Source organism: Microcebus murinus, chromosome 5 (assembly GCF_040939455.1).
Source record: "Microcebus murinus isolate Inina chromosome 5, M.murinus_Inina_mat1.0, whole genome shotgun sequence".
In the NCBI taxonomy this organism is placed as follows: domain Eukaryota; kingdom Metazoa; phylum Chordata; class Mammalia; order Primates; family Cheirogaleidae; genus Microcebus; species Microcebus murinus.
This window is the reverse complement of record NC_134108.1, coordinates 103,242,843-103,257,129: the sequence shown is the minus strand read 5'-3', so window position 1 is coordinate 103,257,129 and position 14,287 is coordinate 103,242,843. Positions and strand designations below refer to the sequence as shown.

The following is a 14,287-nucleotide window of genomic DNA, read 5'->3' as shown; positions in this document are numbered from 1 at the left end:
GTCACTCCATAAACATCTGGTGAAAAACCACATGAATCAAGCATATTGAAAAAAAAAATTGTCATTAGATGAGCTACAGAAAATCAATAGTCACAGGCTGTTTATAGTTACTGAATAAACAACAAAGAAAATTAAAAAAAAAAAAAACAGTAAAAACACAGTGCCACAGGTTGTGTTCCTGGGTGCATATTAGCACTGGAGGTTTTATTGTTTGTTTTTTTGTTGTTGTTTTGTTTTGTTTTGAGACAGAGTCTCACTCTGTTGCCTGGGCTAGAGTGCCGTGACGTCAGCCTAGCTCACAGCAACCTCAAACTCCTGGGCTCAAGCAATCCTTCTGCCTCTACCTCCCGAGTAGCTGGGACTACAGGCATGCACCACCATGCCCGGCTAATTTTTTCTATATATTTTTAGTTGGCCAATTAATTTCTTTCTATTTATAGTAGAGACGGGGTCTCACTCTTGCTCAGGCTGTTTTCGAACTCCTGACCTCAAGCAATCCGCCCGCCTCAGCCTCCCAGAGTGTAGGATTACAGGTGTGTGCCACCGCGCCCGGCCAGCCCTGGAGGTTTATTTAGTTTTATTTATTTAATTCTATAGAGACAGGGTCTCACTCTGTCACCCAGGTTCCCACCTGGGATCAAAACTCACTGTAGCCTCGAATTCCTGGGCTCAAGTGATCTTCCTGCCTCAGCGACCTCCTGAGTAGCTATGACTACAGGCATGCGCCACCACACCCAGCTAACTTTTTTGTTTTTACTTTTTGTAGAAACAGGGCCATCCTATGTTGCCAGGCTGGTCTCAATCTCCTGGCCTCAAGTGATCCTCCCGCCTTGGCCTCCCAAAGTACTCAGACTATAGGTGTGAGCCACCGCCCCTGGCATAGCACAGGAGGACTCTGGGGACCACCATTTGGGGGAGACAAGGGCAGGAAGCAGCATGGGACAGAAGGGGAAGCGGGGCTGCAATGTAGGCCATGGGACAACTCAGGCCACCTTGGGAGGAGTTCCGAAGACGAGATAGCCCCGCAGGACTCGCCAAGTTGGCAAGGCAGTGTTGAGACCCACCCCTTGTCAATCAGTCAGGAGAGGTGTGGTGTCCTGGGCAGGGGTCTGGCCTTGGCAAGGTGGCTCTCTGCAGCTGAGGGAGCACCCAGAGGGGCTGGCGGAGGAGGCCTGTGCCCTCACCACTCCCAGCATCCCGGCAGGAAGCCCGTCAGTCCCGAATGCGGAGCTGGCGGCCCGGTGCGGCATCCACCCACTCAGCTGGACGCAGAGTGAAGAGCGCGTTCTGCAGCCACCTGGGAGAACGGTGGGCCTCGTGCTGCTTGCCGGGCTCCACGGAGGGGCGTGTGCCTCGAGCGGGTGCTGCATTTACTGCATTTGCTCTTTCCTTCGGTTGTGACCGCAGGCCCTTTGCAGATGTGCTCCGTCTCCACAGCCTGCTGCTCAGGAAGCTTCGTGGCCTCACCCACTAAAGCGAGCAGCCCCCCAACACCCATCTGCCCTGCACCTCCCTCCCCTGGGTCCGCTATGGATCTGGGTCCCCAGGAGCCTGGGGAAGAAAGGCAAGATAGGAAGGAGGAAGCGAGAGGCTGTGGTCTTGAGGAAAATGTCCAGGGGGAACGGGGCTGTGGGGTCTATAGCTGCTCGGCACCCTGTGTCCTTAGCACAGGGTCCACGTGGGAGCAGGCTCCTAGGGGGAGCCACGAGTGCTGGTTCGCTCAGTTCCAGAAGCCCCTCATCTGGGCAAATAGGGACTGCTGGTCACCCTCTCAGCTACCCTGCCTAACTTCAGGACACACCAAAGGCCTCTGCTTGGGTCCAGCAACCTCCACCTGGGGCCCGGTCACATCCCCTCCTGTGCCTCCCCATGGCTCCCAGCTACCGTGGCCTGTGCAGTCTCTGCACGTGCGTTCTTGGAATCTCCCTCAGGGATGTCGCCTCCTGACCCCAACCCATGCTTCAGGCCTCAGACGAAGCCCCACCTCCTCCATGAAGCCCACCTGGCTGGCCGTAGCCTGCAGGGTCCCCAGTGCCCCATCTCTGAAGGACTGTCCTGCACCATGGCGTCTGCCCCTCTGCTAAGGTCTGGGTGTGCCCAGTCGGGCCGCGTCTCCCTTCCCTCAGGCTGGGAGCAGACAAGCCAGGCTGGCTCCCTCTCCCCCCGCGTGTCCTGCCTCACTCCACACCGCATGTGTGCACGTGACTGTCCCGCACACGCCGTGGGCTGGGAGGGATGCAGAAGGGGCAGCAGAGCTCATCTCCTCCTCCCTTTCCAGATGAGGAAGCAGGGTCAGAGAGGGACAGTGACTTGCCAAGGTCACACCGACAGGAGCCCATCCCGTACCCACCCCTGCACAAGACAACCTCACCAAAGGGGCTGCCGTCGGGGGCCCCCAACATCCATGCAGTGAGGAAACTTGGGGAGAGAGAGGACAAAATGAAGAAAGGATCCTGAGGTCTTAAATGCGACGTGAGAAACAGCGCTGGTACCAGAAAGAACTTAGGGAACAATAGCAAAGACGCATCAGCTTGGCTGTACAAAGTTCATGTAATTTTGTTCTGTCGGAGAACAATACTGAGAGGCAGGAGTTGTTGTCTCCTTTTGCAAGAGAGGAAAACTGAGGCTGAGACAGGGGGAGTGACTTGCTGAGGGTCACACAGTGACAGATGACATCCCCATTGTCATCCCTGACTCCTTCCCCAGTGCTCCTCCCCCCGGGCATCTGGCTGACAGGAGAGGCAGGGCTGGCAGTGGTGCTGCTGCAGGGTCACACGTGGAGGGAGCTCCCGGGGAGCTATTCCGTCCAGGACAGTTAAGCCCCCTCCTAACTGCACCCCAGGGTGGTGGCCACACTCTCGGGATAAGGAGAGCAGCTTTCTCAGCAGGTTGCTTGCTGATCAGATGGATGTCAGTGTGTGTGTGTGTGTGTGTGTGTGTCCATTCCACAACCGGAGTCTTTCCTCTACTGCCCTCTCCTGGCCATAGGGAAGAGGGCCCTCTTCCCTGCTGTGCCCAGGAATACCCGCTGCCCCTTCCTGTCCCCTCATCCACCCTGCAGTGGCCACCGGGCTGCCCACCAGGGCCCCGGCTGCATCACTCTCCTGACTGTGGTGTTTTCTCTCCCGCTGGGAAGTGCCTAACTCACAGCTGAGAGTTCGGATGTCACATTTATCCCCAGGGGCTACTGCAGCCCCTCCAGGCTGCTGGACACTGCTCCCTGGGGGAGGAGTCCAGGCTGCATCCTCCACCTTCACTCTGGACACCGACCGGGCAGTGGTCTGAGCAGCGGAGGTCAAGTCTGAGCCATGAGGCAGTAGGCACGAGGCAGACTCCTTGGGCCACTGGACTCCCCGGCAGAGGCTAGTTGGGCTTGCTTCTTCCTGCTCCTGCCTAGGCTGGTCCTCCAGGCTACGCTCGGCTCCAAGTTGTCTTTGGTGTGTCACACACGTATCTTCTCTCCCCAGGGGACAGTGAGCCCCTGGGCAGTGGGGTGAGAGTGATCCACTCTTTCTCTGAGCCATGGCCTCCCCATCAGTGCCTGCGTGGCGAGCGCCCTCCATACAGAGCCAGGGTCTCAGCCACCCCAGGGTGGGGACCAGGCTGGGCCCTCGGTCCCCTCCAGGAGCTCAGACCTGGACCCCAGGTGCAGGAACTGGAAGAGAGAGCCTCGAGTTCAGCCTCTGCACCCTTAGGAGGAGGCGGGGAAGAGGCTGACCCTGCAGCTCAGGGGCTCTTATCTGCCTGGTAGGTCACAGCTCGTCCAGGAGGGGCCGGCCAGCAGGAGGCAGTGATGAGAGAGTGGGCTCTGCAGGCTCCCAGGGCAGGAGGACAAGCAGCCACCCTCCGGGCGGGGTGCATCCAGAGGCCCCATCAGGGGACACTTGATGGACAGGGAGAGCCTTGGACAGCTTTGGGATCCCCTGCTGCCAGCCTCTCTGTGGGTCCCCAGCTCTTAGTCACTGTCCTTCTCCTCCAGGACATCGGCTACCTCTGGGGCCCCTGAACCCCAACTCTTTCTCCCCTCAGTGTAGGGAAAGCCTGAGGGGATCAGGGGGAAGCCAGGGACACAGGGCTCCTGGCTGGGAGAGGGAAGCTCTAACTGCACCCCCTCCCCCAGCTTGCTAGTAAGGGGCGCTGAGGCAGACAGGAGCTCGGGTCTCTGTAAACAACACTTCCAGGGCTTCTCTGCCACCCACCAGGGCCCTGGGGTCTGGGGCTCAGAGCAGAAACCTCTTGGACGCTTTCCCCAGGACTCCTGCCTGCTGTCCGCTGCTCTGGGTCCCTCCCCACATTCCTGGCAGCACAGGAGAACTCTGAGCTCCTGGCTGCTGGCCCCGACACAAGTGGGGTGCAGCCTCTGGTTCTGGGAGGGCCTGGGCGATTCCAGCACTGTACGAGCCCTCCAACCCCCCAATCCAGACTGGCCCAGGTCTTCCCCCTCCTCTGGCTTCCAGGGGCCCCTCTGGGAGAAGCGCCCCACCCCATCGTTAAGTGGTCTCAGACCAAGCAAGCTTCCACGGAGGCTCTGGTCGTCTAGGTGGGTCCTTCCAGGGTCTAGCAGGATCACTGTGAATGCTGTAGCCTACAAGGAACAGGGAGAGGTGAGGAAGGGCCGTCCCCTGCTCACAGTGCCCCACGCTCCAGCCTCTTCCTGGCTCTGCCTTTGGTTCCTGCCAGGTCATCCCCTTAGGGCTATGCTGGGCCACCTGCCTGGCCACCCTCCTCCCTTGCTGGGTGCCTCCCAGTCCTCTTGACTGGACACAGGCCAAGGGACACCCCGCTAGGGACTCAGGGCCACAGCCCTTAATGCTGTCACCCAGAGGTCTGCCCCCGGGAGGCTGAGAGGTGGGCTCTACTCACTTCCCACGTGTCGCTTCTTCCAAAACCCATAGACCGCGACCAGCATCACGGGCACCAGGAGGAAGGTCAGGCCCATCACCAGCACAGTGGGGTAGAAATCCTGGTTCCTGAGGAGAAGGGACAGAGTGGCAGGAGGTGAGCACCAAGGGCCTCCATCCTGACCCCTGCCTCCCTACAGGCCACACGAGAGGAGTCGGGCCAGGGGACAACGCCAGCAGCAGAAGAAGCCCTGACAGCACTCGCCTCCAGAAAGACGGCATCTCTTCCTCGGGGACCCAGCTGCAGGGCAGGACGTGCCCAGGCAGACGGGAACATCGCCCCAGCTTGGTGCCCCTCCTCCCTTATGCCCCCGAGTCTGCTCATCGCCGAGGACGAGGATTCTAGGAGACGCCCACGTTTGGGCGTGACCGAAGAGATCAAGGTTCCTGCCGTCCTCAAAGTGACTGAGGACGCCCCTTCCCCACTGTGTCCTCTGTGGCAGAGGCTGTAGGTGCCCCGCCTGTGGCCCCAGTTCCCTCGCTGGGGTCATTTCTGTGTACACAGGTCACCAGCACCCCTTGTTTGGTAAGGGGGAGGGGCGAGGACTTTCTCCTGTCCTGGAGCCCTCTAAGCCACACACAGGCAGCTCCCGGCCACCAGCCGACAGGAGTGGTGTGTAGCCACCTGCTCACTTGTCCTTCGGAGTGTGTTTGACACTGGGTCCCAGTTTCCCCAGGGGATTAGGATCTTGTTGCACTCAGTGGTAGCTGGTTTGACTAAAGACTCCTTATTGCCTGCCTTTGCTTCCCTGTCCTACTTCCCCACCCTCTTTGCGGGGTTCCAAATGAGATGCAAATCCTTGTCCCAGAGATGGCTTCGCTAGTGGGACACAATTAAAAGTGCCTCCAGTTCTCACTTCCTCCTCCCAGAGCCACATACTCGTCTTGTTCCCACCTTCTCCTTTCTATCAGCAGCCTCTTCGGGGGAACCAACTCTGACCCTGATGCCCTTGACCCTCATCCCCCTAAGCCTCATCCCCCTGACCCTAACTCCCTGAACCTCATCCCCCTGACCCTCATCACCTGACCCTAACCCCTGACCCTTGACCCCACCCCCCAATCCTCATTCCCCTGACTCTCATCCCCACTGCCATCCGCTATGGCACTGCCAGTCTCCCACCTCCCACTCACAGTAGAACACGCTGTGTTCCTGGGGAGCCAGAGGGGAAGGGCAGTCATAAGATTTGCACTTGAGTTTCTTTCAGACACCAAGAACTGTGCCATATCTGGCAAAATCTCATCGACCCCCAGCCCCACAGGTACCTGAGGGAGGGAAATTTGTCGAGAGATCTGCTGGTGTGGCACATCACTGTCACTGGCACTCTGGTGCCAAGGTGCCCAGACTCGGAGGAGATGGATTCTGAGCCCACAGAGGAGGCCCCGGCATTGCGGGGAGGTGCAGTCGCTGTCTGGCCCCCCGCGGTCCTCCTGGGCCCCGTGGTGGTCAGGCTGGCACCCGTGAAGCTGTAGCCTGGCATGGAGGTTGGGCTGGAGGAGGGTAAGAGTCTGGCCAAGGTGAGGATCCCAGGGGTGAAGCCCGTCCTGCCAGTGGCGGAAGGCACATCGGGGCCTGAGGAAGGGGCTTGGCCTGCTGCGACGATTCCACTCTTGAAGACGTCAGCCAGATGTGTGAGGGGGGTGCTCCTCTCAGCTGCGGAGCCTGAAGGACCAGAGAGGGAGGGACGTTAGCCTGACTCGGGGGCCTCGGTGCTTGGAGCAGATCCCGGCAGCCCACACAGCTGTCTGGATGCTGGAGTGGGGGCCTGTCCTCCTCTTTTCTCCTTGACCTTGGACCTAGGGTTCTGCTCTGCCTGGTGACCAGGGTTCAGAAGGCGATGCCAGGAAGGAAGGAGTGGGCATGGTGAGGAAGGGAAAGACTTTCACAATTTCCTTGGCCTCTCACGTCAGGCCATCTGGTCCCGGGCGACACCCCCTCCCGGTTCCCATCTCTCTCTTGTCATTTTCCAGACTCTCTTCATTCTTTTGGGCCAAGGAGACCTCTATAAAATGCTGTTGAACAGGGACTTCTCCAGATACTCCATATTGGTGGTTAGGGTGCAGAGATGAGGACTACAAGGCATCAAGGGCCCCAGATTCTGAAGAAAGCTGCAAACACTGGAGCCAGACACCTTTCTTGCAGGATCCCTAAGATACATCCCCTGCTACCCTCATCCATCAACCCAGCACTTTACCGCCCTGTTTTCTGGAAGAAGCCTGGAGTTTGGGTATAGACAAGGGGGCAGTCTTAGGAGTGGCGATGCACCACCACACAGCAGGGAGTGTTGGCTCTGTCTCAGCAGGAAACACGGAAATTGGAGAGAGAGGCTGCCGCAGGATGCTGCATCAGACTATCATGCATGCTAAGGATACTTTCTTGAGGGCCAGATGGTCACCATGGAAGATGGCTGAGTTTCAGGACAAGCAGCACTGGGGGTGGGGGACAGAAGCAGAGGCAGACCCGGAGCCAGAGCTCCCACGTCACCATCCTCAGCAGTGGGGACACCCCCAGCAAGCCCTGCAGAGAACCCACACAGCTGTGCCTTGGACAGCATCTGCACGCTCACCTCCGAGAGGCTCTCAAAGGGCTAGGAGAAAAGGAACGGCATCCGACAGAGAGGACGACTAGAATGGCCAGTTAAGTCACACAGCCATTTCCCTCTCCCTCATTCCTGCATCAGCACACCGAGGTGTGTGGGAGGGGGAGGACCAGGAGGAGGTGACTGGGAGGACCCCACATTCCTCATCTCCCCAGATGAAAGAGTGGGAGCTGGGCACCACTTCAAGCGCCTTGGGCCATACACCCTGGTCTTCCCGGAGCAGTGGAAAATCATGTATTGCTGGAAGATCAGAGCTTGTAATTGGGCTGAGGATTTTTTATTTCCTTAATAACTGTAAAGGTCTGCAAACTTGGAATCTCCACAAATTGTACTTAAGATGTGGAAAGTGAGACTTGACATGGCATGGTTGGGGGAAATGATGAGAGAAAATAAGACCATTTCACATTTGTATCCCTACAAATGAAGGCTTCAGTGAGCCCATTTCGACTCCTTCCCTGGGTCTAAATCAGAAGTGGAGAGGGGAGGAATGGGATTTGGCCCACATTTCAGAGATGGCCTTTTCCCTAGTTCAGACGCGACAGGAGATGGGGATACAGTTGAGTTAGGGGAGCGGGGTGCACAGCAATCCCATAATAATTGGCTTCTTTTTTCAGGCTCTTCTGCTGACTCCCTTTCCTAACTTATAAATGTGGGAGGACTTCACTGCTCGGTTCTTGGTCCTCCTCTCTTCTCTTCCTACACTCAGGGAAGAACTTTTATACCCTCTTGATTTTTAAAACAGCTCTATTGAGATACAATTCACATTCCCTACAATGTACTCACTGACAGTATAGAGTTCAATGGTTTTTGTTAGTATTGTCACAAAGTTGGGTACCCATCACCACAGTCAATTTTAGAACATTTTCACCACTTTGCAAAGAAACCCCTTGCTATTAAGCTATTACTCCCTCGTCCTCTTTTCTTTCTCCCAGCCTAAGAAACCACTATCTGCTTTCTGTCTCCATAGATTGCTCTAATCCCTGGATGTGAAACACTGTCTCTTTGGAGATACTTTCAAATACAGATCTCAGCTCTGACTTCTCACATGAGCTCCAGGCTGGTGTACCAACTGCTTGCTTCCTTTCTCCATTTAGGGTCCTAGGAGGCTTCTTAAACTTAACACAATGAAATAGAGCTCTCGATTTTTTTCCCTCCAGAATTAGCTCCAGTTTCAAATTTACCCTCTTGGGTAAACGGTACACTCACGCACCTGCTGGCGAGCTAGGAAACCTTGGAGTTACCCTCTCTGCTCACCTCCCATGGGAGAAAAGCCTGCCCTACCTCGAAGGCGTACATGGCGGGCAGCAGGTCTGAGAAACACAGATGGAGCCCGGCCACTTCCCTCCACCTCTAGTGCCTTCATCCTACTACAAGCCACTGCCATTTCCAGCCAGACACTCACAATGGTTCTCTCTGTCCCCAGCTCATACCTTCCACGATCCATCCTCACCCCGCAGCCACCATATCCTTGCAAACAAGCTGCAACACGCCTCTCTAAGCTCACCGACAGCTTCGTCTTGTACTTAGAATCAAACCCAAACAACATCTCATGGTCCCAGGGCTCCTGATGACTCTCCAGCCTCATCGATCACTGCCCCACAGTCCATATGGAGCTGCCACACACCCTTCCTTAGACAGGCCACCCTCCTTCTCACCTCGGGGCCTTTGCACATGCAGCCGTCCCTACAGACTATCCCTCAACGCACCCAGATTTCAACACGGCTAGAGAACTCTCACCACTCGGGGCCCTGCTTGATGTCATCTGCTCAGGAGGGGTCCTCGGTTCTACAGCTGCTCCCCCATCACTGAGTTACTTTCTGGTTCATCATGCTGTTTTCTGTTCTGAACATTTACTGTTCTCACAATTATTTTTCTGGATGACGTGCTAGTGCCTGCCATGTCCCGCAGGACAGGACTGTGTCTGTTTTTGCTCACACTGCATCCTCAGCGCCTGGAATGGTGCCTGGCACATCACAGGGGCTCAACCAGAACATGTTGAACTGATGACTGAATAAAACAAAGCATGGACAGTGACGCGTGTGAACCTCATCTCGGCCACCTGCTAGTTCCGTGACCCTGGACAAGATCAGAGCCACATAGGTCTTTCAGGTCCTATATTTTTCATCTGTAAAAGGGTCACAATGATGCCACAAAGGTGTCTCTAATGGTACTTTGAAAAATCCCATGGTGTAATATGACCACCGATGGATTCTTCTTCTTCTCATATCTGCTTTCAGTGGGCAGGGAGGACACCCCCACCCTCACAGGGCCCCGGCAGTCCCACTCACCTGGAGAAACTTCCAGCTGGATGCCCATCAGGGGGTAGAGGGTGCCGGAGGTGTTGCGCATGCACCAGTATCGGCCCGAGTCCTGGCTCTTGAGGGCCACCATGGTGATGTTGACCACCTTGACCTGGGCATCATCCTGCAGCAGGTAGCGAGGCCCCTTCACCCAGGCCCGGGTGAACCCAGGCTCACACCGCTTCCTCCTGATCTTGCACCAAACCTTGCCCTCCACGCGGTTCTTGTAGCCCTTGTAGGAGCACTGCACAGACAGCGTCTCCCCTTCAAGGAGCTTTACTTTGGTGTATGCGCTCTCTGCCGGGAGACCTGGGGAGACACGACTGTGAGCAAGGTCTGGAGAGAGAGGAGGAAGAAGGCATCTTGCAAGGGGAGGATCGTGGTGAAGGGAGAGGTGGTGCACATTGCCCTGCTGTCATGGACTCAGAGTTTGAGGGGGAACAGCCCTATCCTAGGGAGCACCCCCAATCTAACGGGGAGGTACCCGGGCCCTGCACACAGCTAGCTTTCAGAATTAGGGGGGAGACGCAGGCCCCTCCCTCAGGGAGCTCCCCGTCTGGTGGAGGAGATAGGCATGTCCCCGAGGAAGTCCCCGGGCTAACAGAGGACACTCAGCCCTTACACTCGGAGCTGACCAGACACAGCCCATTCTTCACGGCCTTTCTAGTCTGATGGGAGACGGGTAAGCTCTGTCCCCAGGATCCCCAGTTTTGTGGGAAAGACCCACATCCTGCCCCCAACGAGGCAGATGCACAGACACAAACATACATCGTTAAGTTCTGAAGTTTCAGAGCCCAAACAATGTAGGTAGATAAGAAAATCCATTTTTTGAAAAAAATGACAAGGAATTATTTCTTTCACAAATAACTTCACTGTAGTCACCCTTGAAATGGCAAGCTGCCTTAGTTCATTCTATAATGGGTGGTGTTTAACTTTAAAATATTCTAGTTACATAAAACCCATTCATTAAGCCCGCCTCCATGTACCCATAAACTCTCCCAGGGGAGTGGGAACCAAAGGACTCTACAGTTATTCACTTTCCACCTACTATAACTGGCACTCTGTGCCGAGGACCAAAATGCGGTCCGTGTCCTCCACAGTCTGGAAGAGAGAGCGCAGACTCTGTCTCCAGCAGACTGGGGGGAGGGGACTCAGGGGACAGAGAGAGGGAGGAAGGTGCTGTTGGGTCCCTCCCCCTCCGCCCCGCTGTGAGCTCAGCGCTTACTCTTCTGATAACTTCACCCCAGAGCCTGCCACAAACACACACATGGAAACTTCTCCCCCTAGTATGGAACAGAGAGCACTCATTTTAGAGTCATCGTAAACACGGGTTAACACGCTGTTTCTACCACTCAACCGTGTGAGAAGATCACCTCTGTTTCTTTATCTGTTTCACCTCTGTTTCTTTTTTCTTTTTTTTTGAGGCAGAGTCTCACTTTGTTGCCCAGGCTAGAGTGAGTGCCGTGGGGTCAGTCTAGCTCACAGCAACCTCAAACTCCTGGGCTCAAGCAATCCTTCTGCCTCAGCCTCCCCAGTAGCTGGGACTACAGGCATGCACCACCATGCCTGGCAGCTAATTTTTTCTATATATATTAGTTAGCCAATTAATTTCTTTCTATTTATAGTAGAGACGGGGTCTCGCTTTGCTCAGGCTGGTTTTGAACTCCTGACCTCGAGCAATCCGCCCTCCTCGGCCTCCCAGAGTGCTACGATTACAGGCGTGAGCCACTGCGCCTGGCCACCTCTGTTTAACCTTTCTGTTTCTTTATCTGTCACGTGGGGACACTACCCCTCCCCTCCCCAGTTGCTGTGAGAATTTTGCCCCCGGACAGTGCCTGGAACACAGTAGGTACTCAACGCATGCTTCCTTTCCCAAGTGCAGGTGGCTCCAGACTTCCCTGCTGGAGCCCAGAGCTCTGACAGTCCAGGGCCCAGAACCGGAGACACCTGTCCCAGGTCACACCCAGCATGCACTGTAGCTGAGGCTCTGAGGAAGGCCACGCCCCCTCTGAGCATCACCTTGTCCCTTGCAAACTAAACAGAATGGTCCAACTCAATTATTTGGTGGGTGAGCCCAGGAATCCTTAGCAGAGGAGAGACCCCCTCCCACCTGGCAGAGAGAGTGGCCTCTCCACCCTCTGGGGAGCCGCAGAGGTGGGGTGACTTAGGATGGGTCTCCAGGGACTGTATCTTATGTGCCTACTTCTCCCACCAACGCTCTCATGGGCGGTGGGGAGTGGGTTTGCTAACCCCCACCATGCCCACAACCCAACAGGAAGTGGTAACTTGGTTGCCATAGCAGCAAGAGGGGGGCAGGAATGGGTGAGTCCCCCTCAAGGGGCATTAATAGCCGTGGGGGGTGGGGGGACACCTTCAGGGATTGGTCCCTTCAGGACAGGGGCAGGGACAGGATGTGGCATCAGCATTCCGAGAAAAAGCGAGTTCAAAGCGGGCACGTGATGCAATGACCCCTCTCAGAGCGAGTTCAAAGCGGGCACGTGATGCAATGACCCCTCTCAGAGCCAAACTGGGCTCCCCTGGGGGAGCCCAGCTATGTGTGTGAGGAACCCGAGTGTCCCTGCTTGGAGGGCCTGAGGAAGGCTAGCAGATAAAGGGGCCAGTGCAGAGGGGTCCAGAGCTTTATCGCAGCGTGGGAGGCCTGGATTAGCGTGACCTGGGGCCCGATATTAGGCCCGAACCTTCTCGCTGGCCTCTGGTACAGAGCTGCCAAGTCAGCCCCATCTCCTCCCCTCCCCCAGCCCACAGAACATCAGGCAAAATAACCCTGCGAGGGGCAGGGAGGGACGGCGCCCCGCAAGGCCCTGCGCTCCTGCCCCTGGCCGGCGCCCTCCCCCAGCCGGGCTCCCGCTCACCTGAGACGCAGCCCTGTAGCCATAGCAGCAGCAGCAGCAGGGTCGCGGGGGGCATGGCGCCCTCTGGTTGGGGTGGTCACACGCCCAAGGTGGTCACACGCCCAAGCAGCCCGGGGATCCAAGGGTAGGCCAGGCGGGCACAGGACAGGCCACCTGGCTGTGCCAGGAGAGGACCTGCGGTTCTAAAAGTGAAGTTGCCCATTTAGGGAAGTGAGGCGGTGTGGGACCCGCCGCCCCGCAGACCGCAGGGGCCGCAGAGCCTATCTGGAGGGCGGCGCCCACAGTTGTTTCCGCCCTTTTCCCCAGAACTTCAGGCAGGTGCGGCCGCTCCACCCAGCCTGGGGCCTCCCGCCCGGGGAGCTCGCAGAGTCGGGCCCCTGGCCTCCCCTGAAACCCGCCCCCAGGACTGTCTGCAGACGGAGGCAGGGGACCCAGCTAGTGGGCTGGGGCGGGGTTTCTGGAACCTCGGGGGCAGATTTTCCGGAATCCTCCAGGCTCGGAGACCCAGGGGCGCTCAGGCTGAGTGTCTTGGCCCCAGTTTTTCACAGACGCGCATTCACAAGGAAGTTCTCATTCATTCGTTCATTCATTGCCCCTGCATTCGTCCTGTTCCTTTCTCTGTCTCTCTCAGACTCCGGGCTGCTCAGAACAGTCACTCGTGTTCACTGTTGCGAATAACCTCTCGCAGGCTCACCTGCACTGTACTGTGCCACAGGGCGAAAGACCCAGATGGTGAGACTCAGAGCATAAAATTTGGGCTCAGGGAGTTTCCTGTGCTCTCCCACGAGAGTGCACGCACATGCACACACTCAAACACAGTGTGTCTCTCTTTCTCTAACTCACACACACAGTCTCTCTCTCTCTCTCCCTCTCTCTCTCTCTCTCTCTCACACTCACACACACACACACACACACACACACAACCAAGCTGCCTCTCCTTTTCCCTATCCATGTCTCCTGTCTCTGTCCCTCTCTCCTCTTGTCTCTACTCACCGCCAGCTCTGTCTACACTCCTAGTGCCTCGTCCAGGCTCCCTAACGCCACTGCAAGGCTTCCCCTCACCCACCACTTCCAAGACACCACGTCCCCAGGGCCCCTTCCTCCCAGGGCTCTGGCACTCGCCAGCACACAGGCATGTCCCCTCCACTTCCTCCCGCTCAACCCTATCTCTCCTCTACAGCCACCCGGCTCCAACCCAGGACCCCACCCTTCACTGAGTCCCCAGGGCTCAGAATCAAAAGGAATGATTTCTGATGTCCATCAGCTGTGTCACCTGCTCCTTTGGCATGTGGGAACCCAGGTGGACCCCCAAGGCTATGTGTACTCCCCCTACTCACCTGGCCACTCTTCCTCTCCTTAGATGGGACTGCCAGAAAGTAAACTGAGGCACAATAAAATAATAAAGGAGTTACTTGAGCAAACAACAATTCATGAATTAGGCAGCTCCAAACCAGAAGTGGCTCAAGAGCTCCACTGAAGGAACCCAAGGAGGAGGCAGTCACAGTACAAGTAAATCAAAGAAAATATTTAATTGGTCACAGTTACACAGTTCCCTTCTTTGATCTACCCCATTGGAAAGACCCTAGTTACACAACCATAAACTTGTTGGCTACTTC

At 56.5% G+C, this 14,287-nt stretch overlaps 1 protein-coding gene across 2 annotated transcripts; it reads right to left on the bottom strand.

Annotated features, from left to right (window-relative positions):
• Positions 1–3,162: 3,162 nt before the first annotated feature.
• Positions 3,163–12,897, bottom strand: TREML2 (triggering receptor expressed on myeloid cells like 2). Of its 2 annotated transcripts, XM_076003367.1 has the most exons (6): positions 12,672–12,897; positions 9,787–10,107; positions 6,165–6,561; positions 4,864–4,970; positions 4,484–4,585; positions 3,163–3,655 (listed from the first exon to the last, which is right to left on the bottom strand). In XM_076003367.1, the coding sequence occupies exons 1-5, from the start codon at positions 12,724–12,726 to the stop codon at positions 4,491–4,493; spliced, it is 975 nt and encodes a 324-aa protein (XP_075859482.1). In that variant the 5' UTR covers positions 12,727–12,897; the 3' UTR covers positions 3,163–3,655; positions 4,484–4,490. The 2 variants fall into 2 exon arrangements, with proteins under 2 accessions (XP_075859482.1, XP_012616274.2); XM_012760820.2 differs by having other exon boundaries at positions 3,163–4,585.
• Positions 12,898–14,287: the final 1,390 nt, after the last annotated feature.